The sequence below is a fragment of the Silurus aristotelis genome (assembly GCF_946808225.1).
Source record: "Silurus aristotelis genome assembly, chromosome: 15".
Lineage (NCBI taxonomy): Eukaryota > Metazoa > Chordata > Actinopteri > Siluriformes > Siluridae > Silurus > Silurus aristotelis.
Window position 1 is genome coordinate 1,453,939 of NC_139588.1, and position 26,063 is coordinate 1,480,001.

Consider the following 26,063-nt stretch of genomic DNA (forward strand, 5'->3'; position numbering starts at 1 on the left):
ATTAGCATTAGGGCTATAGTAGCAGCACAGTGTTTTACATCAGGGCCCTAGAGGCACAACATATTTCAAATTAGAGCCATGGTAGCACAACGTAATTTGAATTAGAGTCATAGTTGGCCAACATAAGTTGAATTATAGTTATAGCAGCACTACATAATTAGCATTAGAGCTATAGTAGCAGTACAGTGTTTAACATCAGGGCCCTAGCAGCACAACATAATTTGTATTAGACCCATATTAGCACAACATAGTTAGCATTAGAGCTATAGTAGTAGAACAATGTTCATAGAACATGCTACTATGACTCTAACTCAAGGTATGTTGTGCTGTTAGGGCCCTGATGTGAAACACAGTTAGCATTAGAGCTATAGTAGCAGTATAGTGTTTTACACCAGTGCCCTGTAGCCACATCAGGGCTGGGGTCCCTAGCAGCACACCATAATTTGAATGAGAGCCATTGTAGCACAACGTACTTTGAATTAGAGCCATATCAGTACTACATAATTCTCATTAGAGCTACATTGGCGGCACAGTGTTTCCCACTAGGGCCATAACAGCACAACATGATTTGAATTAGAGCCATGGTAGCAGAGCATAATTTGACTTAGAGCCATCGTTGGCCAAGATCATTTGGATTAGAGTCAGAGTAGCACATCATAGTTAGCACTAGAGCTGTAGTAGCAGCACAGTGTTCCACATCAGGGCCCTAGTAGCACAACACAATTTGAATTAAAGTCATAGTAGCACAACATTGTTCTGCTACTGTAGCTCTAATGCTACCTATGTTGTGCTGCTAGGGCCCTGACGAGAAACACAGATAGCATTAGAGCTACAGTAGCAGCACAGTGTTTCACATCAGGGCCCTAGCAGCACAACATAATTTCAATTAGAGCAATAGTAGCACAACATAGTTAGCGTTAGAGCTATAGTAGCAAACCAATGTTGTGCTACTATGACTCTAACTCAAGTTATGTTGTGCTGCTAGGGCCCTGATGTGAAACACAGTTAGCATTAGAGCTATAGTAGCAGTATAGTGTTTCACACCAGGGCCCTGTAGCCACATCAGGGCTGGGGTCCCTAGCAGCACACCATAATTTGAATGAGAGCCATAGTAGCACAACGTACTTTGAATTAGAGCCATATCAGTACTACATATTTTTTATTAGAGCTACATTGGCGGAACAGTGTTTCCCACTAGGGCCATAACAGCACAACATAAATTGAATTTGGGCCACAGTAGCGGAACAGTGTTTCCCACTAGGGCCATGACAGCACAGTTGGCCAAGATCATTTGGATTAAAGTCATAGTAGCACGACATAATTAGCACTAGAGCTGTAGTAGCAGCTCAGTGTTCCACATCAGGGCCCTAGCAGCACAACACAATTTGAATTAAAGTCATAGTAGCACAACATTGTTCTGCTACTGTAGTTCTAATGCTACCTATGTTTTGCTACTATGGCTCTGATTCAAATTATGTTGTGCTGCTAGGGCTCTGATGTGAAACACAGTTAGCATTAGAGCTACAGTAGCAGCACAGTGTTTCACATCAGGGCCCTAGCAGCACAACATAATTTTAATTAGACCCATAGTTGGCCCAATTAAATTAACAGAGTCATAGCAGCACTACATAATTAGCTAAAGAGCTATAGTAGCAGCACAGTGTTTCACATCAGGGCCGTAGAGGCACAACATATATTAACTTAGAGCCATAGTTGGCCCACATGATTTGTATTGGAGTCATATCGGCGTTACATAATTAGCATCAGAGCTACAGTGGCACATCAGTGTTTAACATCAGGGCCAGGACAGCACAGCATAAATTGATTTTGGGCCACAGTAGCGGAACAGTGTTTCCCACTAGGGCCATAGCAGCCGCCATTATTTGAATTAGAGCCATAGTAGCACAACATAATTTGAATTAGAGTCATAGTTGGCTAACATAATTTTAATTAGAGTCACATCAGCACTACATAATTAGCATTAGAGCTACTGTAGCACAACAGTGTTTGACATCAAGGCCCTAGCAGCACAACATATTTTAAATTGGAACTACAGTAGCACACCATCATTTGACCTAGAGCCATAGTTGGCCAAAATAATCTGAATTAGAATCAAAGTAGCGCAACTGAATTAGCATTAGAGCTATAGTTGAAGAACATTGATCCACATCAGGGCCATAGCAGCACAACATACTTCCATTCAGAGGCATAGTAGCACAACAGAATCTAAATTAGGGCTATAGTAAAACAACATAATTTGAATTTGGGCCATGGCCGCACGACATAATTTCTATTACTGCCATAGTGGCACAACATCTTTTGAATTGGAGTCATAGTAAGACTACATAGTTAGCTTTAGAGCTGTAGTAGTACAACAGTGTTTCACATTAAGGCCATAGCAGAACAACTTAATTTGAGTTTGGCTTAGTGCAGCACAAAGGTATTCAGCGTTAGGGTTACCACTTTTCAATTGAGGGTTAGAGCGGCCTGAATGGAACAGGGTAAGGGTTAGTGCTGTTCGAATTAGGGTTAAAGCAGCCTGAGTGACATGGAATTAGGGTTAGGGTTGGCACTGTTCAAATTACGGTTAGTGCAGCCTGACCTGATTGGAATTAGGGTTAGAGTTAGCACTGTTTGAATTAGGCTTAGGGCAGCCTGAGTGACATGGAATTAGGGTTAGGGTTGGCACTGTTCGAATTAGGGTTAGGGCAGCCTGAGTGACATGGAATTAGGGTTAGGGTTGGCACTGTTCGAATTAGGGTTGGCGCAGCCTGAGTGACATGGAGTTAGGGTTAGGGTTGGGACTGTTCGAATTAGGGTTAGCGCAGCCCGAGTGACATGGAGTTAGGGTTAGGGTTGGCATTGTCCGAATTAGGGTTAGCGCAGCCTGAGTGACATGGAGTTGGGGTTAGGGTTAGGGTTGGCACTGTTCGAATTAGGGTTAGCGCAGCCTCAGTGACATGGAGTTAGGTTTAGGGTTAGGGTTGGCACTGTTCGAATTAGGGTTAGCGCAGCCTGAATGACATGGAGTTAGGGTTAGGGTTGGGGTTGGCACTGTTCGAATTACGGTTAGCGCAGCCTGAGTGACATGGAGTTAAGGTTAGCACTGTTCGAATTAGGGTTGTTCTGCTACTATAGCTCTAATGCTAACTATGTTGTGCTACTATGGCTATAATACAAATTATGTTGTGCTGCTAGGGCCCTGATGTGAAACACAGTTAGCATTAGCGCTATAGTAGCAGTACAGTGTTTCACATCAGGGCCCTAGTAGCACAACATAACTCGAGTTAGAGTCATAGTAGCACAACATTGTTCTGCTACTATAGCTCTAATGCTAACTTTGACTCTAACTCAAGTTATGTTGTGCTGCTAGGTCCCTGATGTTTCACACCAGGGCCCTGTAGCCCCGTAGCCACATCAGGGCTAGGGTCCCTCGCAGCACACCATAATTTGAAAGAGAGGCATAGTAGCACACTGTACATTGTATTAGAGTCATATCAGCACTACATATTTAGCATTAGAGCTACAGTAGCACAACAGTGTTTTACATCAGGGCCAGGACAGCACAACATTATTTGAAATTGGGCCACAGTAGCGGAACAGTGTTTCCCACTAGGGCCATAGCAGCAAAACAAAATTTAAATTAGAGCCATAGTTGGCCAACATAATTTGACTCAGAGCCATAGTTGGCCCACATAAATTGACTTAGAGTCATAGCAGCACTACACAATTAGCATTAGGGCTATAGTAGCAGCACATTGTTTTACTTCGGGGTCCTAGAGGCACAACATATTTCAAATTAGAGCCATGGTAGCACAACGTAATTTGAATTAGAGTCATAGTTGGCCAACATAAGTTGAATTATAGTTATAGCAGCACTACATAATTAGCATTAGAGCTATAGTAGCAGTACAGTGTTTCACATCAGGGCCCTAGCAGCATAACATAATTTGTATTAGAGCCATAGTAGCACAACATAGTTAGCATTAGAGCTACAGTAGTAGAACAATGTTGTGCTACTATGACTTTAATTCAAATTGTGTTGTGCTACTAGGGCCAACCCATAGTTGGCCCACATGATTTGTATTGGAGTCATATCAGCATTACATAGTTAGCATTAGAGCTACAGTGGCACATCAGTGTTTAACATCAGGGCCAGGACAGCACAGCATGAATTGAATTTGGGCCACAGTAGCGGAACAGTGTTTCCCACTAGGGCCATAACAGCACAACATGATTTGAATTAGAGCCATAGTAGCAGAGCATAATTTGGATTAGAGTCATAGTAGCACAACATAATTAGCACTAGAGCTGTAGTGGCAGCACAGTGTTTCACATCAGGGCCCTAGCAGCACAACCGAATTTGAATTAAAGTCATAGTAGCACAACATTGTTCTGCTACTATGGCTATAATGCTACCTATGTTGTGCTGGTAGGTCCGTGATGTGAATCACAGTTAGCATTAGAGCTATAGTAGCAGTACAGTGTTTCATATTAGGGCCCTAGAGGCACAACATATATTAACTTAGTCCCATAGTTGGCCCACATGATTAGTATTGGAGTCATATCGGCGTTACATAATTAGCATTAGAGCTACAGTGGCACATCAGTGTTTTACATCAGGGCCAGGACAGCACAGCATGAATTGAATTTGAGCCACAGTAGCAGAACAGTGTTTCCCACTAGGGCCATAGCAGCACAACATTATTTGAATTAGAGCCATAGTAGCACAACATAATTCGAATTAGAGTCATAGTTGGCTAACATAATTTTAATTAGAGTCACATCAGCACTACATTATTAGCATTAGAGCTACTGTAGCACAAAAGTGTTTGACATCAAGGCCCTAGCAGCACAACATATTTTAAATTGGAACTACAGTAGCACGCCATCATTTGACTTAGAGCCATAGTTGGCCAAAAAATTTTTAATTAGAATCATAGTAGCGCAACAGAATTATCATTAGAGCTATAGTTGAAGAACATTGATCCACATCAGGGCCATAGCAGCACAACATACTTCTATTCAGAGGCATAGTAGCACAACAGAATCTGAATTAGGGCTATAGTAAAACAACATAATTTGAATTTGGGCCATGGCCGCACGACATAATTTATATTACTGCCATAGTAGCACAACATCTTTTGAATTGGAGTCATAGTAAGACTACATAGTTAGCTTTAGAGCTGTAGTAGTACAACAGTGTTTCACATTAAGGCCATAGCAGAACAACTTAATTTGAGTTTGGCTTAGTGCAGCACAAAGGTATTCAGCGTTAGGGTTAGGATTACCACTTTTCAATTGAGGGTTAGAGCGGCCTGAATGGAACAGGGTAAGGGTTAGTGCTGTTCGAATTAGGGTAAGCGCAGCCTGAATGACATGGAGTTAGGGTTAGGGTTGCCACTGTTCGAATTAGGGTTAGCACAGCCTGAATGACATAGAGTTAGGGTTGGCGCAGCCTGAATGACATGGAGTTAGTGTTAGGGTTGGCACTGTTCGAATTAGGGTTAGCACAGCCTGACCTGATCGGAATTAGGGTTAAGCGGGCAACGAGGCACACCTGTCGGCCTGGGACTACTAGAGCACGGGGCCATGCACGAGGCGTGCCATGCCTAGTGGCGAAGACCAGACGATGACAAAGACATAGGGAGTCCGGCTGCGGGAGGCACACGGGGAGTTTGCACACCTGCTCCATACACTAACACGTGCTTCACACAGCCCACAAGAGCCAGCGTTCCCAATACTACGCACAGCATTCACACACTGTCAATGCGTCAGACACATTGACAAGGCTCGCCGTTCACGTGAAACACACGCTGTTCCGCCGACATGGATGTAACTCACCCCTTTTTACACTGCACTCTGCACAAAATGCGCCGAGCGCCGGCTCGAGCGCCAGGCGCGCGGTGCACTTCCGTGCAAAACGAGAGCGACCACTGCTCTCTATTCGGCCATGACGGGCCTCGCGGAACACTTGCAAGCCCGTACGCGCGAAATGTGTGCATAATAGCGCGGGATCTTGTCTTCGGCGTCTTATTTACGACGAGAAACGCTGCGAGAAAACACACTCGCGAGCGTGTCGCGGAAGCGGCGGCTGCCCGGTTGAGTCTACAACGTTCTCATGCTCGGTTTTAAGACCGGCCCACCAGCAGAGGGGCGGGAGGTTTCTGTGTGTTACACAGCGTATACAGAGTCTGACTCGCACTGAGATACTACAGATACTAGAGAGATGGCAGAAGTTGCTCCCGCGCCCGCCGCCGCGCCGGCTAAAGCGCCGAAAAAGAAAGCAGCGTCGAGGGCCAAGAAAGCCGGCCCCAGCGTCGGCGAGCTCATCGTCAAAGCGGTTTCCTCGTCCAAGGAGAGGAGCGGTGTGTCGCTCGCCGCCCTGAAGAAAGCCTTGTCCGCCGGCGGATACGACGTGGAGAAGAACAACTCCCGCGTCAAGCTCGCTGTCAAGGGTCTCGTGTTGAAGGGAACTCTTCTACAGACCAAAGGGACCGGCGCGTCTGGCTCTTTCAAGCTAAACAAGAAGCAGACCGAAGCCAAGAAGCCCGCAAAGAAGACCGCAACTAAGGCGAAGAAGCCCGTCGCTGTTAAGGCGAAGAAACCCGCCGCGGCGAAGAAGCCCAAGAAGGTGGCGGCCAAGAAACCTGTTGCCGCCGCCAAGAAGTCCCCGAAGAAGGCAAAGAAGCCCGCAGCGGCTGCTAAAAAACCCACCAAGAGCCCGAAGAAAGCGAAAAAGCCGGCGACTCCTAAAAAAGCAGCCAAGAGCCCCAAGAAAGCAAAGACCGTGAAGCCCAAAGCGGCGAAGCCCAAGGCTGCAAAGGCGAAAAAGACAGCGCCCAAGAAGAAGTAAACATGTTTGTTTGTTTATTTCATCTCTACCTTAACTAAACGGCTCTTTTAAGAGCCACCTATATTTTCCCCCAAAGAGCAACATTTTGAATCCTCCCATGATGAAAGTGAAAGCGAATACAAGATAGGGATTTATGACATATGGATACGCAAACTATGTAGTAGTTATAGAGATGCTTATGATTATATGATATATGTGTCGTTGTACACATTTCACATGAATGTTGTTTCCTGATACCTGTGTCTCCCATGAGCGCGCGCTCAATCCTCAGTCACACACACACACACACACACACACACACACACAGAGACTATTAGGGAAGGGGAGGTGTGTGTGTGTGTGTGTGTGTGTGTGTGTGTGCGGGGGGGGGGGGGGTTGTTAGGCTAAAGCTGAATGAGTGTCACCATTTGTGCATTTGTGATTGGATGTTGATCACATGGTGTTCTAAGCCAATGAGAGAGTGGCTGTGTTGCCTATATCACTGAGTTTTCAGCGCGAAGCGTTCACTATTATCGACTTGTTCCTTGAACAAATCTGATCTACAGCAAAATGAGTGGAAGAGGCAAAACCGGTGGCAAAGCCAGGGCCAAGGCCAAGACTCGCTCATCCAGGGCAGGACTGCAGTTTCCTGTAGGCCGTGTGCACAGGCTTCTGCGTAAAGGCAACTACGCTGAGCGCGTCGGTGCCGGCGCTCCCGTTTACCTGGCGGCTGTGCTGGAGTATCTGACCGCTGAGATTCTGGAGTTGGCTGGTAACGCTGCCCGTGATAACAAGAAGACTCGTATCATTCCCCGACACTTGCAACTCGCCGTGCGTAACGATGAGGAGCTGAACAAACTGCTCGGCGGAGTGACCATCGCTCAGGGTGGTGTGCTGCCTAATATTCAGGCTGTACTTCTGCCTAAGAAGACTGAGAAGGCTGTCAAGACCAAGTAAAGACGTCCAATGCTGTTTGTCAGTACCCAAAGGCTCTTTTAAGAGCCACCCACTTTGACTCAAAAAGTGCAAGTTTGTTACTTTGTGTATATAATTGTATTCATTCTAGAAAGTTGCACCCAAGAGAATCACATTTAATAAAACCCATTGGAATAGTCTAATAATCATGCCATTCTCATTAGTGACTTAGAAGCATAAATATAACGAAGTATTTTTAATTTTTTTCCAAATTGCGACGGCCGTCTTTGTGTAACTATAGAACAGAGGAAAACAGTGCTGTGCAAGAGAGCCGAGGGAGGGAGGGAGGGTGGGTGGGGTGTTCAAACTGTGGCGCTGACTAGGTCTAAGCCAATAATCGTCGAGTGACGTGTAGCGATCGATCCAATGCAAGACGAGAGGTTTCGAGACGCCCAATGAACGCGAGGCGTCGTTCAGGCTTAAAAAGCCAGCGTTTGCTAGCGCTTTTTATTCAGTTTTTCTTCCGCGAAGTGCACAGCTCAACGCTATGGCAAGAACTAAGCAGACTGCCCGTAAATCCACTGGTGGCAAGGCGCCCAGGAAGCAGCTCGCCACCAAGGCTGCTCGCAAGAGCGCTCCGGCTACCGGCGGCGTGAAGAAGCCTCACCGTTACAGGCCCGGCACCGTGGCTTTGAGAGAGATCCGTCGCTATCAGAAGTCTACTGAGCTGCTCATCCGCAAGCTGCCCTTCCAGCGCCTGGTGAGAGAAATTGCTCAAGACTTCAAGACTGACTTGCGTTTCCAGAGCTCCGCTGTAATGGCTTTGCAGGAGGCGAGCGAGGCATACTTGGTCGGCCTGTTCGAGGACACCAACCTGTGCGCCATCCACGCCAAGAGAGTGACCATCATGCCCAAGGACATTCAGCTGGCCCGCCGTATTCGCGGAGAGCGCGCTTAAACAATAACTCTGTCCAGTATACACAAAGGCTCTTTTAAGAGCCACCTCATTGTCTCAGTAAAACGAACAAGTCTATACCGTGGTTGTTTTAAACAAATGATTTTATATATATATATAACTAGTTCTTAGATTGGAGTGCTTCGGCAAACCTCTGATTTTGTGGCTCTGTCGCTGAGCATTTTGTGTATTTTATTATAGATTATTTTAATACTTGGCGACAGTAATAATATTAATAATAATAATAAATGCAAAAAGAAGGTCGCTTGCTGTTCTGCACGGAGCGTGACTGCCATCTTGTGGCCAAAGTGTCACCTCCCATTCTCGTGTTATCGTTTGTATTCTAAGGGAGACAAAAAAACAAACAAAACAAAAAAATTGCATTCATCATAGTATTAATTCTCTCACATATAACTTTAGTATGCTGACTACGATTCTGACCATTTAAACATGTTTTTATGCGTTAGGAACAATTTGACATAACATGAATCTAAAGCACTGTATGTATGTTCTCTTTCGTTGTCGTGCATATACGTCCAAACCTGACCACACACACACACACACACATGTATATGTGTATATGTATTTGTGTGGGAAAATGTGCAATACCAAGAGCAACACAATGAAATGAATGAATAGTGGCCCTCTCCAAGTACTCATGGACACTAGTGTAATTTTATATTATATTTTAGATTAGATTTATTGTTGACTTTATTGTCATTGTGCAAGATACATGTACAGAGCTAAGAGAATGCATTTAGCATCTGCTCAGAGGTTCGTTAGATAGATAGAAATATATATCTGTATATACATGAATGTGGCAGGATGTACAGTAAGGTATATACAGATACACAAATATAATAGTAGTGCAGATGGAAGTGAGGCACAATATGTGTAGAGAATGCGGAGTATACAAAAAACAATATGTAACATTTACATATACAGTGCTTATACAGTGATCTAACGGTGTAGTGTAGAGTTCAGTGTGGTGATGGTGGATGGAAATAAAGCTGTACCTGATCCTGCTGGTTCTGGTGCGTATGTTTCTGTATCTGGATCTTGATGGATGGAGGTTAAACAGTTTGTGACTGGGATGTGAAGGGTCCTTGATGATCTTGTGAGCTCTGCACAGACAACTGCTGCGCACTTTGTTCTGTAACTACTAGTTCAACGGTAAAAGACCTGGGAGTTATTTTAGACAGCAACTTATCTTTTAAAAATCACATCAATCAAGTTACAAAAACAGCCTTCTTTCACCTTAGAAATATTTCTAAGTTAAGAAACATGTTGTCTATATCCGATGCAGAGAAGCTCGTCCATGCGTTTATGACCTCCAGAATAGACTACTGTAATGCATTACTAGGTGGATGTCCTGCGTCATTAATAAACAAGCTTCAGTTAGTTCAGAATGCAGCAGCAAGAGTTCTTACTAGGTCAAGAAAATACGATCATATAACCCCAATCTTATCGTCCCTACATTGGCTTCCTGTTAAGTTTCGAATAGACTACAAACTACTGCTACTCACTTATAAAGCACTAAATGGTTTGGCTCCCATGTATCTATCCAGTCTCTTAACACGCTACAATCCGCCACGCTCCCTGAGATCTCAAAACTCTGGGCTTCTAGTAGTTCCTAGAATAGCAAAGTCCACTAAAGGCGGTAGAGCATTTTCACATTTAGCTCCTAAACTCTGGAATAGTCTTCCTGACAGTGTTCGGGGCTCAGACACACTCACCCAGTTTAAGTGCAGATTAAAAACATATCTTTTTAGCAAAGCCTACACATCACACACATCACACACATCACATCATAACCTTGTGCTCCAGAATACATGATCACATGCACATTATCAATTTGTGCTGTTAATATCATGAACAGCAGCTACGCTAATTCCTCTCCACTGCTTCTCTCTCTCTCCCCATCCCGAGGCATCCTGAGGTTTGGCCAGCTCCAGTCACGTCCCACCTCGTGAAGATTATGGACCTATGGATGATCATGGAGAAGTAGATGCCGAGTGTTTAAAGGCCCTGGCATGGAGAAGCTGATGCTGGATCTATGATGATCACAAATTGTTCTGTATTGTTGAAAGATTTATGATCAAACTCTTAATGTCACCCATATGAGGATGGGTTCCCCTTTGAGTCTGGTTCCTCTCAAGGTTTCTTCCTCATATCATCTAAGGGAGTTTTTCCTTGCCACTGTCGCCACGGCTTGCTCATCAGGGACAAAAGCACACTATTCACCTTCACTGTTGTTTTCTGTAAAGCTGCTTTGAGACAATGTCTGTTGTGAAAAGCGCTATACAAATAAACTTGACTTGACTTGACTTGACCTTTCCAGACAGTGTTTCTTGTGAATGTTCTCCAAGATGGGGAGCTGAGTGCCAATGATTCATTGGGAGATTTTCATTTTCCATTTTATTTTATAGGGCCTGGAGCAGTGCAGTTGCTGTACCACACAGAAATGGTACAGCTGTAGAAGTTCTCCAGTATCCTGTAGCACAGACAGGACTTTTAAAGTGTCCTCAGCAATCACAGGCGTTGTTGAGACAAGTCAAGAGGTCAGGTCAAGAAGCTTTTATTGTCATTCCAACCATATATAGCTGACGCAGTACACAGTGAAATGAGACAACGGAACCTTCGCATCCCAGCCCTGATGCTACATTAAACAACAATTCCAGAAACAGAACACACAGGGCTGGTAAGTGTCCTTGCCACATAAAGTGCATGTGTGCAACCTGGTGCAAACAGTGCAAAGACAACATAAGACAGTGCAAAACAACACAAGTCAGTGCAGGACAATCCATAAAACACATAATAGCTCCGCCAGTGAACCTGTTGTGACAAGACAAATTGAACAAAATTGAAGAGTAGCAAAAATGTAAAGAAAAAGAAAAAGTGTTCTGCAAAGGAGCAATATAGCAGCAGTTCAGAAAGGATGTGCAAGAAACGCATTTAAAAAGTTTCTGGTATTGAAGTGATGTAATATGAGTGGTACTAAAGTCATGGATGTGCGAAGTAGAGAGAAGAGTTCAGTGACCAGGTGAGATCCTCGAAGATAAGGACTTGAAGTAACTTGAGGCTGAATTCACACTCCACAACATCTCTGTTGGTGTGAATTACTAGGCGCTGGATCTCCTCCCTGAAAGTCGTCTCATCTTTACCTCTGATCAGGCCTACCATTCGTGGTGTCATCAGCAAACTTGATGATGCTTTCTAAGGCCTAGGCAGGTAAGCACTCATTAGTGGAAAAGTGAATATAAGTAAGGGTACAATACGCATCCCTGAGTGTGGGACTGGAGGAGGTGAAGGTGTTCAAGCAAGTCCAGGGTCCAGTTACAGAGATGTGTGCTGATGCCAAGCTGTTGACAGGGCTAACTGTAGTATAAGCTCAGCTAAATTCAACAAACAACTTGCTGAAATGAGAGAGAGAGAGCGAGAGAGAGAGAGAGAGAGAGAGAGAGAGAGAGAGAGAGAGACACATGTTATTCTAATGTGACATTATTGACTCTCACTCTGTTTCTCTCTTCAAATTGTAACACAGTACAAATATACCGACACTTTCCAGGATATTGTGCAACATTGGACAAAAGAAGAGATTTGGGAAGAGCAAGAAATAAAAAACAAACAAACAAACACACGCACACAAATATTCAAATGATCTAGGAACTTGTGACTATAGTTATGGGCACTAGTGCAATTTGATATATATGACGTGTTCTACTGGCCTATTAGATAAACACGAAGCGAGACAAAAAGGGACTCACAGTTCATTTTAGGAAGAAACCCTGTATACCCTTAAACACTAGTATGAAATGTTTTTGGACTAATTTTTTAAGGTTTAATTTGTGAATGTTGTTTGTTTGTTTGTGTGTTTGTTTTTTCTGATCTCATCTCAAACTTTTAATGCGAAACCTTAGAGTAAATGGCTGTTCCATACACAATAATCACACAAAATGATGTGAGCATCAATTTCTTTAATCTACATTTTTCTGCAACATGTAAACATTGCCACACGATGGCAGTCAAGCTCTACAACGTCCACCGAACTCTGCCTTTATTAGAAATATCCCTGTATACCCTTAAACACTAGTATAAAGTGTTTTTGGTCTTTTTTTTTTTTTCTTTTTTTTTTTTTCTTTAAGTGTAATTCGTGTATGTTTGTTTGTTCTGATCTCATCTCAGACCCAATTCTTCTACTACATCTACTACTACTACTAACAACCATGATCCTAATAATTATTCTTAGTAAGTTGAGGAATGAGTTAAGAATAGGGTTTGATGAATACCATAAATAATAATAATGATTGCTTAATGCAGCATGGTGTGTAGTTCTGCATCGGTCTTGACTGCTATTGTGTGACCAAATCTAGAAAGTGCACATTCCTCTCTACCTTTTGTTGATTACCGAAGTCAAGTCAAAGGAATTGTTCACTTTATCAAATGATGCCTGTCTACACTACATGGTACGTTATTAGGAAATATAAACAGAGATATATAGCATACACTGCATTTCCTATTCAGGTGAGCACTCAGTGAGCATACACACTCTTTGTGACAGTGGAGCAGTTACCAAGAAAAATGTGTCGTGATGCGCTAAGTTCTAGAATAATAGTTTGATTGACAGTCTGTACAAGTCAGCGTGACACTGTCCAAATACATAAAGACCTTACTGCATATTTTGCAGCATAGGTAAAAGATGCACACACTCCTAGACAAAGTGTGTGGCCCTGTCCATATACTTCTGGACACTAGTGCAGATTGCGCACTGGGTTTGCTCAGCTTGTCAGCTCCTGCTGTGGTGGAATGATGTTCACGAATGATTTGTGAGTTCCTGTTCCTGCACTCGTATTTGCATCTGCATATATGTTTTCTCAATAAAGGAACATTTCTCCCTTTTTTAAGGTGCCATCAAAATATTTGTGCTGTAGAAGTGACTGTGTATCTGAAGCATCATCTGTCTCTGAAACTTCGTCCTATTGAATTGGATAAATAATATACATATATTTACTCAATGTTCTACAGCCCATGTAGGTACACACAATGCTCACTCATTCTGATGCTTGATGCAAATATTACCATAATCTCCTGGTCTATGTGAGAGATGTATGGATAACTGACTACTACTACTACTACTACTACTTCTACTACTAATACGACTACTACTATTGCTACTACTGCTAATGCAAATAGTACCACATTAATAGAAATGAGAATAATGCTTGTTAATATTAATAATAATCATGGGCCATTCCTACAATAGTCATGCTATATTTCTTGTGTGTTGAAAAGTATAGTACAAGATTAACGCTACTACTACTACTACTGGTAGTGGTGTCAGCAGGGCAGTGGTAGTCCAGCGGTTAAGGCTCTGGGTTACTGATCACAAGGTCAGCGGTTCCCCAGCACTGCCAAGCTACCACTGTTAAGCCCTTGAGCAAGGCACTGGTTGAGCCCTTGAGCAAGGCGTTTAACACCACCGTATAAACATATATCCGGTCTGATCTACGAGGAGACTCGTGGTGTACTGAAGGTGTTCTTGCAGAACGTCATCCGCGATGCAGTCACATACACCGAGCATGCGAAGAGAAAGACCGTCACCGCTATGGATGTGGTGTATGCCCTGAAACGCCAGGGACGCACTCTTTACGGCTTCGGCGGTTAAACGCTTACCTACCAAATAACGTGAACACAACGGCTCTTTTAAGAGCCACCCAAATATTACAAAATGAGCTATTGTTTCTTTTACTGTGTGTGTGTGTGTGTGTGTGTGTGTGTGGCGGAGAAGGGGAGGAAATAACTATTTTCTCAAGTGTATGTGACTAATGGAATTTGGAATAATTATAGATATATTCTAATAAGGTAAAATGTTGCACAAGCACTACAGTTTTGTCTCAAAGTCTCTCTCTCTCTATATATATATATATATATATATATATATATATATATATATATATATATATATATATATATATATATATATACTTCATATTTGTCTGTGCGTGTGCGTGTGCGCGCACAAAACGGCGGGCAGGGAAACAAAGCGTAGCTCAGGGGCGGGGGAGAGGGAACGAGAGAGGATGGGACGAGGGCGGAGCCTTGTATGATGAGGTTTGGATTTGTGACCAATAATACGACTCCTTTCCCTTGTACGTAATTACAATGCAGGTCTGTAAATAGAGAGGCGGCGAGGCGGTCCTTTTTCATTCTCTCGCAGTTTCCTCGAGAAGCAGCATTATGCCTACTGATCCAGCAAAGACCGCGCCCAAGAAGGGCTCCAAGAAGGCTGTCACGAAGACGGCCGGCAAAGGAGGCAAGAAGCGCAGAAAGTCAAGGAAGGAGAGCTACGCTATCTACGTGTACAAGGTTCTGAAGCAGGTGCACCCTGATACCGGCATCTCTTCTAAGGCTATGGGCATCATGAATTCCTTCGTAAACGACATTTTCGAGCGCATCGCCGGTGAGTCTTCTCGTCTCGCTCACTACAACAAGCGGTCCACCATCACTTCCAGGGAAATCCAGACCGCCGTGCGCCTGTTGCTTCCCGGTGAACTTGCAAAGCATGCCGTGTCCGAGGGCACAAAGGCCGTCACCAAGTACACCAGCTCAAAGTAAAGCGTGTTATCGCCGTCTTTAAGATAAAAACCAACGGCTCTTTTAAGAGCCACCCATTTTTTCATACAAAGAGCGGTCTTCTTTACGGGGGCAGCAATTCTCCCCGCCCGCTGACTATGACCTTTTGTACAACGAGGTAAGTAATCAAACCTTAGCATTAGAGATACAGTAGTACAGCATCATTTAAATTATAGTCATGGCAGCATTGCATAATTAGCATTAGAGCTATATTTGCAGAACAGCACAACATAATTTAATTTTGAGCTATATTTGCACATCATCTTTTGAATTAGGGCCATAGTCACACAACCGTGTTTCCCATCAGGGCCCTAGCAGCACAACATAATTTGAATTAGAACCATAGCAGCACAGCATTATTTGAATTGGAGTCATAGTAGCACACCATTGTTCTGCTAACTGTTGTGCTACTATGACTCCAATTCAAATAATGTTGTGCTACTAGGGCCCTGGTGGGATACACTGTTCTGCTCCTATAGCTCTAATGCTAACGGTGTTTCACATCAGGGCTATATAGCAGTGCAACATAATCTGAATTATAGTCATAATAGCACTGTGTAATTAGCATTAGAGCTATAGTTGCAGTACAGTGTTTCACATCAGGGCCCTAGCAGCACAACGTAAATTGAATTAGTCATAGTTGGCCCACATGATTTGTATTGTCATAACGGCATTACATAATTAGCATCAGGGCTATAGTAGCAGCACATTGTTTTACATCAGGGCCCTAGAGGCACAACATATTTTAAATTAGAGCCATGGTAGCAAAACATGATTTAAATTAGAGCCATAGTTGGCCGACATAATTTTAAATATAGTCATAGCAGCACTACATAATTAGCACTAGAGCTGTAGTGGCAGTACAGTGTTTCACATCAGGGCCCTAGCAGCACAACATAATTTGTATTAGAGCAATAGTAGCACAACATTGTTAGCATTAGCGCTACAGTAGCAGAACAATGTTGTGCTACTATGACTCTAACTCAAGGTATGTTGTGCTGTTAGGGCCCTGATGTGAAGCACAGTTAGCATTAGAGCTATAGTAGCAGTACAGTGTTTAACTCGAGTTATGTTGTGCTACTAGGGCCCTGATGTGAAACACAGTTAGCATTAGAGCTATAGTAGCAGTACAGTGTTTCACATCAGGGCCCTAACAGCACAACATAACTCGAGTTAGAGTCATAGTAGCACAACATTGTTCTGCACAACATTGTTCTGCTACTATAGCTAACTATGACTCTAACTAAAGTTATGTTGTGCTGTTAGGGCCCTGATGTGAAGCACAGTTAGCATTAGAGCTACAGTAGCAGCACAGTGTTTCAAATCAGGGCCCTAGAGGCACAACATATTTTAAATTAGAGCCATAGTTTGCCAACATAATTTGAATTATAGTTATAGCAGCACTACATAATTAGCATCAGATCTATAGTAGCAGTACAGTGTTTCACATCAGGGCCCTAGCAGCACAACATAATTTGTATTAGAGCCATGGTAGCACAACGTAATTTGAATTAGAGTCATAGTTGGCCAACATAATTTAAATTATAGTCATAGCAGCACTACATAATTAGCATTAGATCTATAGTAGTAGTACAGTGTTTCACATAAGTGCCCTAGCAGCACAACATAATTTGTATTAGAGTCATAGTAGCACAACATAGTTAGCATTAGAGCTATAGTAGCAGTATAGTGTTTCACACCAGGGCCGTGTAGCCACATCAGGGCTGGGGTCCCTAGCAGCACAACGTACTTTGAATTAGTCATATCAGTACTACATAATTCTCATTAGAGCTACAGTAGCACAACAGTGTTTAACATCAGGGCCAGGACAGCACAGCATAAATTGAATTTGGGCCACAGTAGCGGAACAGTGTTTCCCACTAGGGCTATAACAGCACAGTTGGCCAAGATCATTTGGATTAAAGTCATAGTAGCACTACATAATTAGCGCTAGAGCTGTAGTAGCAGCTCAGTGTTCCACATCAGGGCCCTAGAGGCACAACATATATTAACTTAGACCCATAGTTGGCCCACATGATTTTTATTGGAGTCATATCAGCGTTACATAATTAGCATTAGAGCTACAGTAGCACATCAGTGTTTAACATCAGGGCCAGGACAGCACAGCATGAATTGAATTTGAGCCACAGTAGCGGAACAGTGTTTCCCACTAGGGCCATAACAGCACAACATGATTTGAATTAGAGCCATAGTAGCAGAGCATCATTTGGATTAGAGCCATAGTAGCCGAGCATCATTTGACTTTAATCCAAATGACCTTGGCCAACTATGGCTCTAAGTCATAGTAGCACAACATAATTAGCACTAGAGCTGTAGTGGCAGCACAGTGTTCCACATCAGGGCCCTAGTAGCACAACATAATTTGAATTAAAGTCATAGTAGCGCAACATTGTTCTGCTACTGTAGCTCTAATGCTACCTATGTTGTGCTACTATGGCTCTGATTCAAATTATGTTGTGCTGCTAGGGCCCTGATGTGGAACACTGTGCTGCCACTACAGCTCTAGTGCTAATTATGTTGTGCTACTATGACTCTAATCCAAATGACCTTGGCCAACTATGGCTCTAAGTCAAATGATGCTCGGCCACTATAGTAGCAGCACAGTGTTTCACATCAGGGCCCTAGCAGCACAACATAATTTAAATTGGAGCCATAGTAGCAGAGCATTATTTGACTTAGAGCCATCATTCGCCAATATCATTTGGATTAGAGCAATAGTAGCAGCACATAGTTAGAGCCATAGTTGGCCAACATAAATCGCATTATAGTCATAGCAGCACAACATAATTAGCATTGGAGCTATAGTAGCAGCACAGTATTTCACATCAGGGCCCTAGCAGCACAACTGAATTTGAATTAAAGTCATAGTAGCACAACATTGTTCTGCTACTATGGCTATAATGCTACCTATGTTGTGATGGTAGGTCCCTGGTGTGAATCACAGTTAGCATTAGAGCTACAGTAGCAGCACAGTGTTTCACATCAGGGCCCTAGAGGCACAACATATATTAACTTAGAGCCATAGTTGGCCCACATGATTAGTATTGGAGTCATATCTGCGTTACATAATTAGCATTAGAGCTACAGTGGCACATCAGTGTTTTACATCAGGGCCAGGACAGCACAGCATGAATTGAATTTGGGCCACAGTAGCAGAACAGTGTTTCCCACTAGCGCCATAGCAGCACGCCATAATTTGAATTAGAGCCATAGTAGCACAACATAGTTAGCATTAGAGCTAATGTCCAGGTTTTTTTTTTTTTTTTACCTCAAATTTCATTAAAATTACACTTAAACTGTACAAGAGTTTGTTATTATTAATATAATCATCTTATTAATAATAATAATAATAATAATAATAATAATAACAACAATAATAATAATAATAATAAATCTAATAATGTATCTTGTATCTAATAATATTCTACATATATAAAAAAATAGGATAACTATTATAAAATTTTTAAATATATAATTTAATAAAGAATATATAAAAGTAACAAGGATTTTTATTATTCCTTTTTTTTATTTACTTAAATATTCATGATTCACTCAGAACTCGTCCATTGTTATAAAAAATAAATATAAAAAAGGACAAAAATTGTAACTTTATTTAAAAACTTATTCACGACATCCTTCATTTAGTCAGATATTAAAAAATAAATCCACCGAGAAATAAATATTAAACATTTATTTTTACTGATTAAAATCTGGCATGAAGCACAGGTCCGACAAGTAAAAACCATCCGTGTGGAAACAGAGCAAAATTACCAAAAGTACCGCTCGACAAGTTGCAATGTCTCATATCACCACTAGATGGAGGCATTTTACTACTACAAAAATCGCCGATGTTTAGATTTTTTTTTTTTTTTTTTACCTCAAATTTCATTAAAATTACACTAAAATTGTACAAGTCTGTTATAATCTATATAACCATATTTCTAATAATAATAACAATAATAATGATAATAATAATAATAAAAATAATAATAATAAATCTAATAATGTATCTTGTATATCTAAAAATCTAATTAAATCTAATTTAATCTAATCTAAATCTAATAATGTATCTTGCTACAGGGCAGGTCGTGTGATGACGTCACATAATGGGCGCTACATAATCAGTACATGTCCCGCCCCTTATCATATATGATTGGCTAGAACATTAAGCAACTCATGCGCTGATTGGACAGTTTACATACATACTAACCAGTGGCTGATAATCACAAGGCAAAAAGTTCACTTATTTTGCATCTTATATGTTCCAACAGAATATTGTGAGGGACACATATGCTGCAATAAACACATACAAAATGCATAATATGAATGTATTTTTAATCATATATGTTCTATAAGTCCTACATATGACTAAAACCTTATAGATGTTCATGATGTAAAAACACAGGGAAAGATAATTGAATATGAAATCTGTACTTCACTCATGACTTTGCTCTTATCTTCACCTACGTGTGGTCTTTATGCCTATAGTCAATAATAGTCATACTGTATACTGATTTTCACATTTAGATACGATACAACATTTAAACTACACACACAAGCACACATTTTAATTACTAAATTATTTACAACAATGACTTTCTGTCACATATTCAAGCCAATTTTTAACCCCTTCATTTCTAGCATTTTAGGTCACTGTTCTAGAAATATTTTTGATTTAACTTTGATTATTTACAACAATATGTTCTGATTTGTTACAAACAACAATGAATGTAAATACATGGTCTCATAATGTCATTGCTGTCTTTCAAATCCTGTAGGAAAATAAACAGTCTTTATGAAGGTCAATGATATTTTGACAGTAGATCCTCGAACCAGCTTCTGCACTGTACAGTTTCCACATTTTTCTGACTGCATATAGGCGATGTTGGTCATCACTGACACAGAGAAGGTATGAAAACATAAAAAATACTGCCATCTTTTAATATAACAAAAGAGTTGTTCATTTTCTTTGTCTTTGTATATGTTTGGCTGTGAATGACTTCTCCATTGACAAATCTTCTGTTGTAGTAGCTGCCAGTAGAGGTCACGGGTTCATCTAGCAATGCATGCAATGTGTTCATATCATTTTCAGACACAGGCCTAATCTTTGGCACTCCAAGTGCAGTCACTCTGTCATATCTAGCACAGATCCTTATGTGATGTTTACTGGAGGTCATTTCTATGTAGAATGATTTTATTTTAGGTGAGACATCAGGATACAGCAGGATAGCTATGTAACATTTCCTTTTGCCCTGTCTTAGCACTCTACACAGGGGACTTAAAAGATACAGCAGGCCTTAGCTATGCGTGGCAATGCACAAGACCATGCTACTCTTTTGTAAATCTGCTGAGGTACTGCATTACTGATTTTTACTTGCTTAAGCAAGTAGCCATTATAATTCTCAAACATGAAATCAGACTGGGCATAGAGAGGACCTACATTCTCAACACTTTCTCAAATGCAGGAGCACATTGTAGGTCATCTGATCTTCACCATACAAAGACTGAACTGATTTAACATAAAGCTCCAGAGCCTCATGAGCATGGTCAATATCTTCTTGACAAATGTCTGAACCTAGCAAAATGTACATGTAAAACCCAGTGGCAAAGATACTTGTTTGGACATTTCCCCTTCAGGACTGGCAAACTGTAATATTAAAGCCATTTCTGCCATTTGGGAGCTTTCCAAAACCTACGCTCAACAATAGACCGTGGGATTCAGGAAAAAAAGCTTGGAAGCTTGATTGCTAAAAGATTTTCATCTACTCTTGAATTGTTCAAACCAGTATACCATGGTTGACTGTAGCTTTTAGAATTAAACCATGAAGTGGCTATTAGCAGCCAAACCCTCAGCAACACACGATACATGTAATCAGGGACCACACCATTGATCAGGTGAAAATTGGGTCCACAATTAGAGATGCCCCTTTTATGACCAAAATGCTGTGTTTGGTATTTTTGCCAATCTCACCTATTTGCACAGTTGTGTTGTGATCTCTAAGGTCTGGCATCTCCTCCAAACAAGGATACACTCGCACAGTCCCAGTGCCTTTTCTCACTTGAACACCTGGATGAAGATTGTTTGAAATTTTGCAGCAAAGGTCGTGCAACAGCATCACATACAGCACATAATGCATAGACCTTTGTGGTTTTAATTAATTAATCTACTGGATCTTGCCATTAAGGTCTCGTTTGTCCAAGAATTTAGCATTCCTCCACAAAAGGTTTGAGGAAGCTAGTCATTAGTGGTTCAGATGAGCCAAACCACAAGGCATATAGTAGACATTTTTATCTCTTTTCTCAGGGGGTACTTCTTTAACAAATCATAGTAAGGGCCAAATGCTGAATTTTTATGACTGGAACACAGAAAAGAAAGATTCGCTAACTGCTTTCAGATATTTGTACAACTTCCCATCAGAAATATCCGTTATTTCATCCCTGTTTTGGTCATTGTAAATCTTTTTGAATTCATTCTCCAGAAGAGCTTTAAATGGATCCCTCAATGGTATACAAATAAAAAACTGACCGAATTCTACACTTTGTCTCACAGTTTGTGTTGATGAGCAAATCTGGCATTTTAATCCACTGTCCTTAGACACTGAAAAGCCAATGTAAGAGCTGCAAATGCCACAATAATGAGGATATTCTGATTTGTAGACAAAACCAATTTAAACACCTTTTCTAGAATGTACTTGCTACGTGGGACGCTTGCAGCATCCCCACTAAATAACCTTAACATCTTTAGTAAGTCGTCCATTAAAGCCCCTCTTACATTGTGCTTCATAGGAAAGCAACTATGTTCATCCAACTGGTATCTGTGACATGGTTATTTGAGAAACCTGACGTGGCCCAGTTGATATTCAATAACAAATGGAAAAAGAACAAAATAAGGATCATATTTAAAGTATTTACTAAAAGATTTGTGTTAAGCTTTAATGTTGATCTACTTATTTTTAAACTCGACAACATTGCATTCCGCTATGTCCTGAATTACGCATCACATCTTACGTTCAGTTTATCTACACATTTAGAGACGTACAAAATGTGTGTATGTAACAAAATGTGAACCAAAATGACATACAAATGTCCTTATTCACCTGCACCTCTGATGAAGTCCCCTCTTCTGCACTTTCTGATGGATGAGACACAGGGCTGTAACCCTTAAAAGACTTATAGAAGATATACGAGTTGAACTATAATAGAAAATATAGCAATAAAAACATGTAGAAATATGGCTAAAATAGAAATATGAAAATGTTTACCTGTATTTTTTTGAATATAGACTCCTCAGTCCTCAGTGAAAGATTGACCTGGATTAGGGGACAAAATGAACTGATAAATGTGAATATGAAGAGAATGTTGTTTAAGAAATAAAGATTCAAGTATTAAAAGATGGTTCTTTTCGACGGAGGGAAACTCACATTAGTGTTTGATGATCGTGACTGTTTGTCGACATCCTCAACAGCAATTTGGTAAATCACAGTGATGAATTTAAGTTTAAATCCAAACCCCATGTGTAATTAAAGAAACTCTTTAGACAAAACTGACAGTCCAGTAGATGCATTAAGAACAGAATTTAGTAAAGATTTAGACTAAGATTTAGTTTGATACTGAATGATGGTGTTTTTTTCTAAATATTGATCAGTTGACTTTTAATTGGTCTTTATCTAAATTGTCCTACAGCTTTATTTTGTATTTTCTTGGTAAAATCAATGGTAAAAACTTATTTTTATGATTTTCACACAAGTGTGTTGTGGCATTGTGCTTACAATTGCAGTTGTGTCAAAATCTATTGTTTAGTACATGGTATTATTATTAACCCAAACCAAGACAGACATCTTTTATTATTGTTCTTTACAAACAAAAAAAATAGTACACTTCTGCAAAGCACTTCCTGTGTGAAGTCCAATCAACACATCTGTTTCCGATTTAGCGAGTTAGAGAAATGTAAACAATGTGTGATTCTACTCAAGAAGTTCAGTATGAGTGCTCTACTGGGATTATAGGAACTTGTGTTATGTCTTTCAACCATTTACAATTTGCAGAGTTACTGAACTGTTGTAAAAGTAAGCATGTAGTAAATGTGTATTTATTTTTATTTTTTTTATACATTTATTTTGTTCCAAGTCCGTTTTGACTTGCATCAGCCGCTATATGTTTGTCAAACATGCCATCATCAGTGGACCCCTGACTGAAGGACATCCTTCGGAGTGGCTATTGGCCAGCTTCTGTCAACAGTTCCACACTTTATACACTGGACCTCCTGAGCTGCTTTCAGGAACTCAAGGTCATCTCTCCGGGATTCTCCAGACAAGCCTTCACAAAGCAGCTGAAACATCGCACTAAGATTGAAGGAAGAGTAACTGTAATTGTTTTACCATATTATAAAACTTCTTTCTGTAAACAGACATCACATATTCTATTATATATGTATATATTCCAGTCTGGACATATCAATGTCGATACACTACAGCGCAGCTTCTTAGAGTTTTCATCTGCTTCATTTGAGAAAAAACAGCTCTGCTGTGGTGCTCCTTTCACCTGCACACATGTCCAGTCTGTAGGATTTAGTGGTAACTAGCGGTGTGGTTGTAGATTACAACCATCTTCCTCCAAGCTGAACTAGAAAAAGTGATTGGTTCTATCTAGAGCCAGTAGTTTGTTTTTCCATTGTGGGTTACCGTAGGAACATGGCGGCTTCCGTGGAAGGGGACCATATTTAGATAAAAAACTGCTCATTCCAAAGTAATTAAAGCACAATTCTTATTTTCAGGAATATGTGTAACCCTAAATGTTACACACTGAACCATTGACTTACCTGTTTATCAATCTAAAGTGAAATTTTCACATACTTCAATTATTGCAGCTTTGCTTTAATTTTTTTTTAGGTGCAATAAATTTTCACTTGTTGAACAGTGTTGTGACAAAACCTCTACCCCTGTACTTCCTGTCTTTCTAGACAGCAGCACGCTTCCACCGCCTTAGAAGGAAGCTGGCAGAAGACAAAAAACTCCTTCTTCAGGAGATCAAGAACTACAATGGTCTTGTACTATACTCTGAAACAAACATTGATGTAGCTGTGGTGGAGCATTCCCTTACTGGAGAGAGCACCATGTCTCAAATATGGTCGTGGGAGGTTCATGGCAGTGGTATGTCAGCTTTCAGACGCTTCACCAGAATGTATTTACAGGTCAGCTATATAGAGTACAATGAACTAAGATTTAATTTGGATAAAAGAAGTATGTGTTTGTAGTTACAAAACAGTGCCATGCTATTATGCAAGATCGTCTCATATAAACATATAACTATTGTTGATTCTTAGCAAACATTTCAATCAAGAAGCAAATGCATGACCAAGTGATGTTGACAATGTGACTGCAAGAAGACAAAAGCATTTTGGTGTTGGAGATGGAACAACACTGCACATGCTTGCAGAGCCTGCCAGTTGTTCTCAAATACAAGATAGCTGAGGAGTGTAAGTTTAATAAAACCCCTGTCCATATTACAATAAAAAAACATATCAGTGTCTATCACAGAACTTGGATGAAGTAGAACAGCTCTGTTTGAGATGGTCATTTGTCTTTAAAGTCTTAGGGCTTTAAAGTTGTCACATTTGCTTAAGAGATTTATTGTATTGTTGCTGTTACATGAAAGCTGAAATGAACTAAATAATTTTGAACATTAGAATTTGTTTCCTGATGTGTAACATAAGGTTAGCATAACATCAAGCTTATTATTATCTCCTCCAGTCAACATAGAAAATCCAGCTGGTCAGCGTCATCAAAAACCTTTTTATTAATGTAACTCCTTGAATTCTACACAAGGTGTTACTTTACCACACCTGTAGAAGAAAGATGTTAACATAAAATAGCTTTTAGACATTGGCTGCAACACAAATCGCTTTCTGCTGCTTTGGGCTTCGCTGCATAAAGTCACCTCAGTGAGACATCAGAATTGCTTTAAGTGGGTTTATTCCACAGGTAGCTGGCAGTATGACAATGATGCACAAGAAAATGCCAGCCATCCTGGTATACAGATTTAAATGGGTGAATTGTTGCCTCATGAAGCAGTCTTAAAATGTAGTTTGTCTTTGATGTTATCTCTTTTGTATTTTGCGATGTAGACAAGGGAAATGAGGGACTTTGCTGTCTCTTAAGAAGAAGATGTCAGAAAGGTTGCAAGTGGTCCTCTAACAGTACAAGACTGCTTTAGGCCCTAAAGCCTCTGCCCTTCCACATGTTGAAGCAGAAAATCAAAGTGGCCTCAGTAGTCCAGACACCAGTGAGGATGAAGAAGAAAACACAATTTAGGTAATTAACTTATTCAAATGTATGATTGTTTGTTCTAAAAAAAAATAGACCAGGGTATAGAAAAAAAATAGACCAGGGTGCTTGAATAAGCATTGTGCTTGTGCATGGAGAACATAAGCAGCCCTGAAGAGTTCAGTCAGTTTTAAGCCTTGTGGCACCTGTTTTTAACAGCCAATCAGCTCGTAGCAAAGTTAGCTGGTCAAGTCCCTAAACTGTCAGCTGGTTGAGCCTGGTTAAAGTCAGTGTTGACTACACATGGCTTAATTAGTTTGGTGGAATGGCTTGAGCCTGCAGTGAATGTTACTGTTAATTCAAGCCAGGTTTTTTCAAGTGAGCACAGCTTTCCATTAACTGTGTTGATGAAATGCCCCCATTGCTGTTACTCTTCAGAATT

General features: G+C 40.9%; 4 protein-coding genes and 1 pseudogene across 6 annotated transcripts in view; 4 read left to right on the forward strand and 1 right to left on the reverse strand.

Annotated features, from left to right (window-relative positions):
- Positions 1-6,856, forward strand: part of LOC310738146 (histone H1-like) — a gene marked incomplete at its 3' end in the record, with an annotated part of 232,655 nt that extends 225,799 nt beyond the window's left edge. Inside the window, exon 2 of one of the 2 annotated variants that reach the window (XM_083563144.1) lies at positions 6,797-6,856. In XM_083563144.1, the coding sequence (XP_083419270.1) occupies positions 6,797-6,856 (60 nt within the window). Of the gene's footprint in view, positions 1-6,198 lie in introns of those variants that run through there. The other variant, XM_083563145.1, reaches the window with a different exon arrangement.
- Positions 1-26,063, reverse strand: part of LOC310738274 (uncharacterized protein) — a 259,060-nt gene that overhangs the window by 175,715 nt on the left and 57,282 nt on the right.
- Positions 7,347-7,792, forward strand: LOC310738207 (histone H2A; the record flags this gene model as incomplete). Its single annotated transcript, XM_083563210.1, has 1 exon — positions 7,347-7,792. Exon 1 carries the CDS (start codon positions 7,406-7,408, stop codon positions 7,790-7,792), a length of 387 nt encoding a protein of 128 aa, XP_083419336.1. The 5' UTR covers positions 7,347-7,405.
- LOC310738184 (histone H3.2) lies at positions 8,279-8,753 on the forward strand. The gene has a single exon (XM_083563189.1). It carries the CDS (start codon positions 8,298-8,300, stop codon positions 8,706-8,708), a length of 411 nt encoding a protein of 136 aa, XP_083419315.1. The 5' UTR covers positions 8,279-8,297; the 3' UTR covers positions 8,709-8,753.
- Positions 14,934-15,374, forward strand: LOC310738238 (histone H2B pseudogene; annotated as a pseudogene). The gene has a single exon. The product of its transcript is annotated as a histone H2B pseudogene (transcript).

Bases quoted from the DNA above. Each gene is read 5' to 3' on its own strand.
- LOC310738184 (XM_083563189.1), top strand. From the start codon at position 8,298: ATGGCAAGAACTAAGCAGACTGCCCGTAAATCCACTGGTGGCAAGGCG.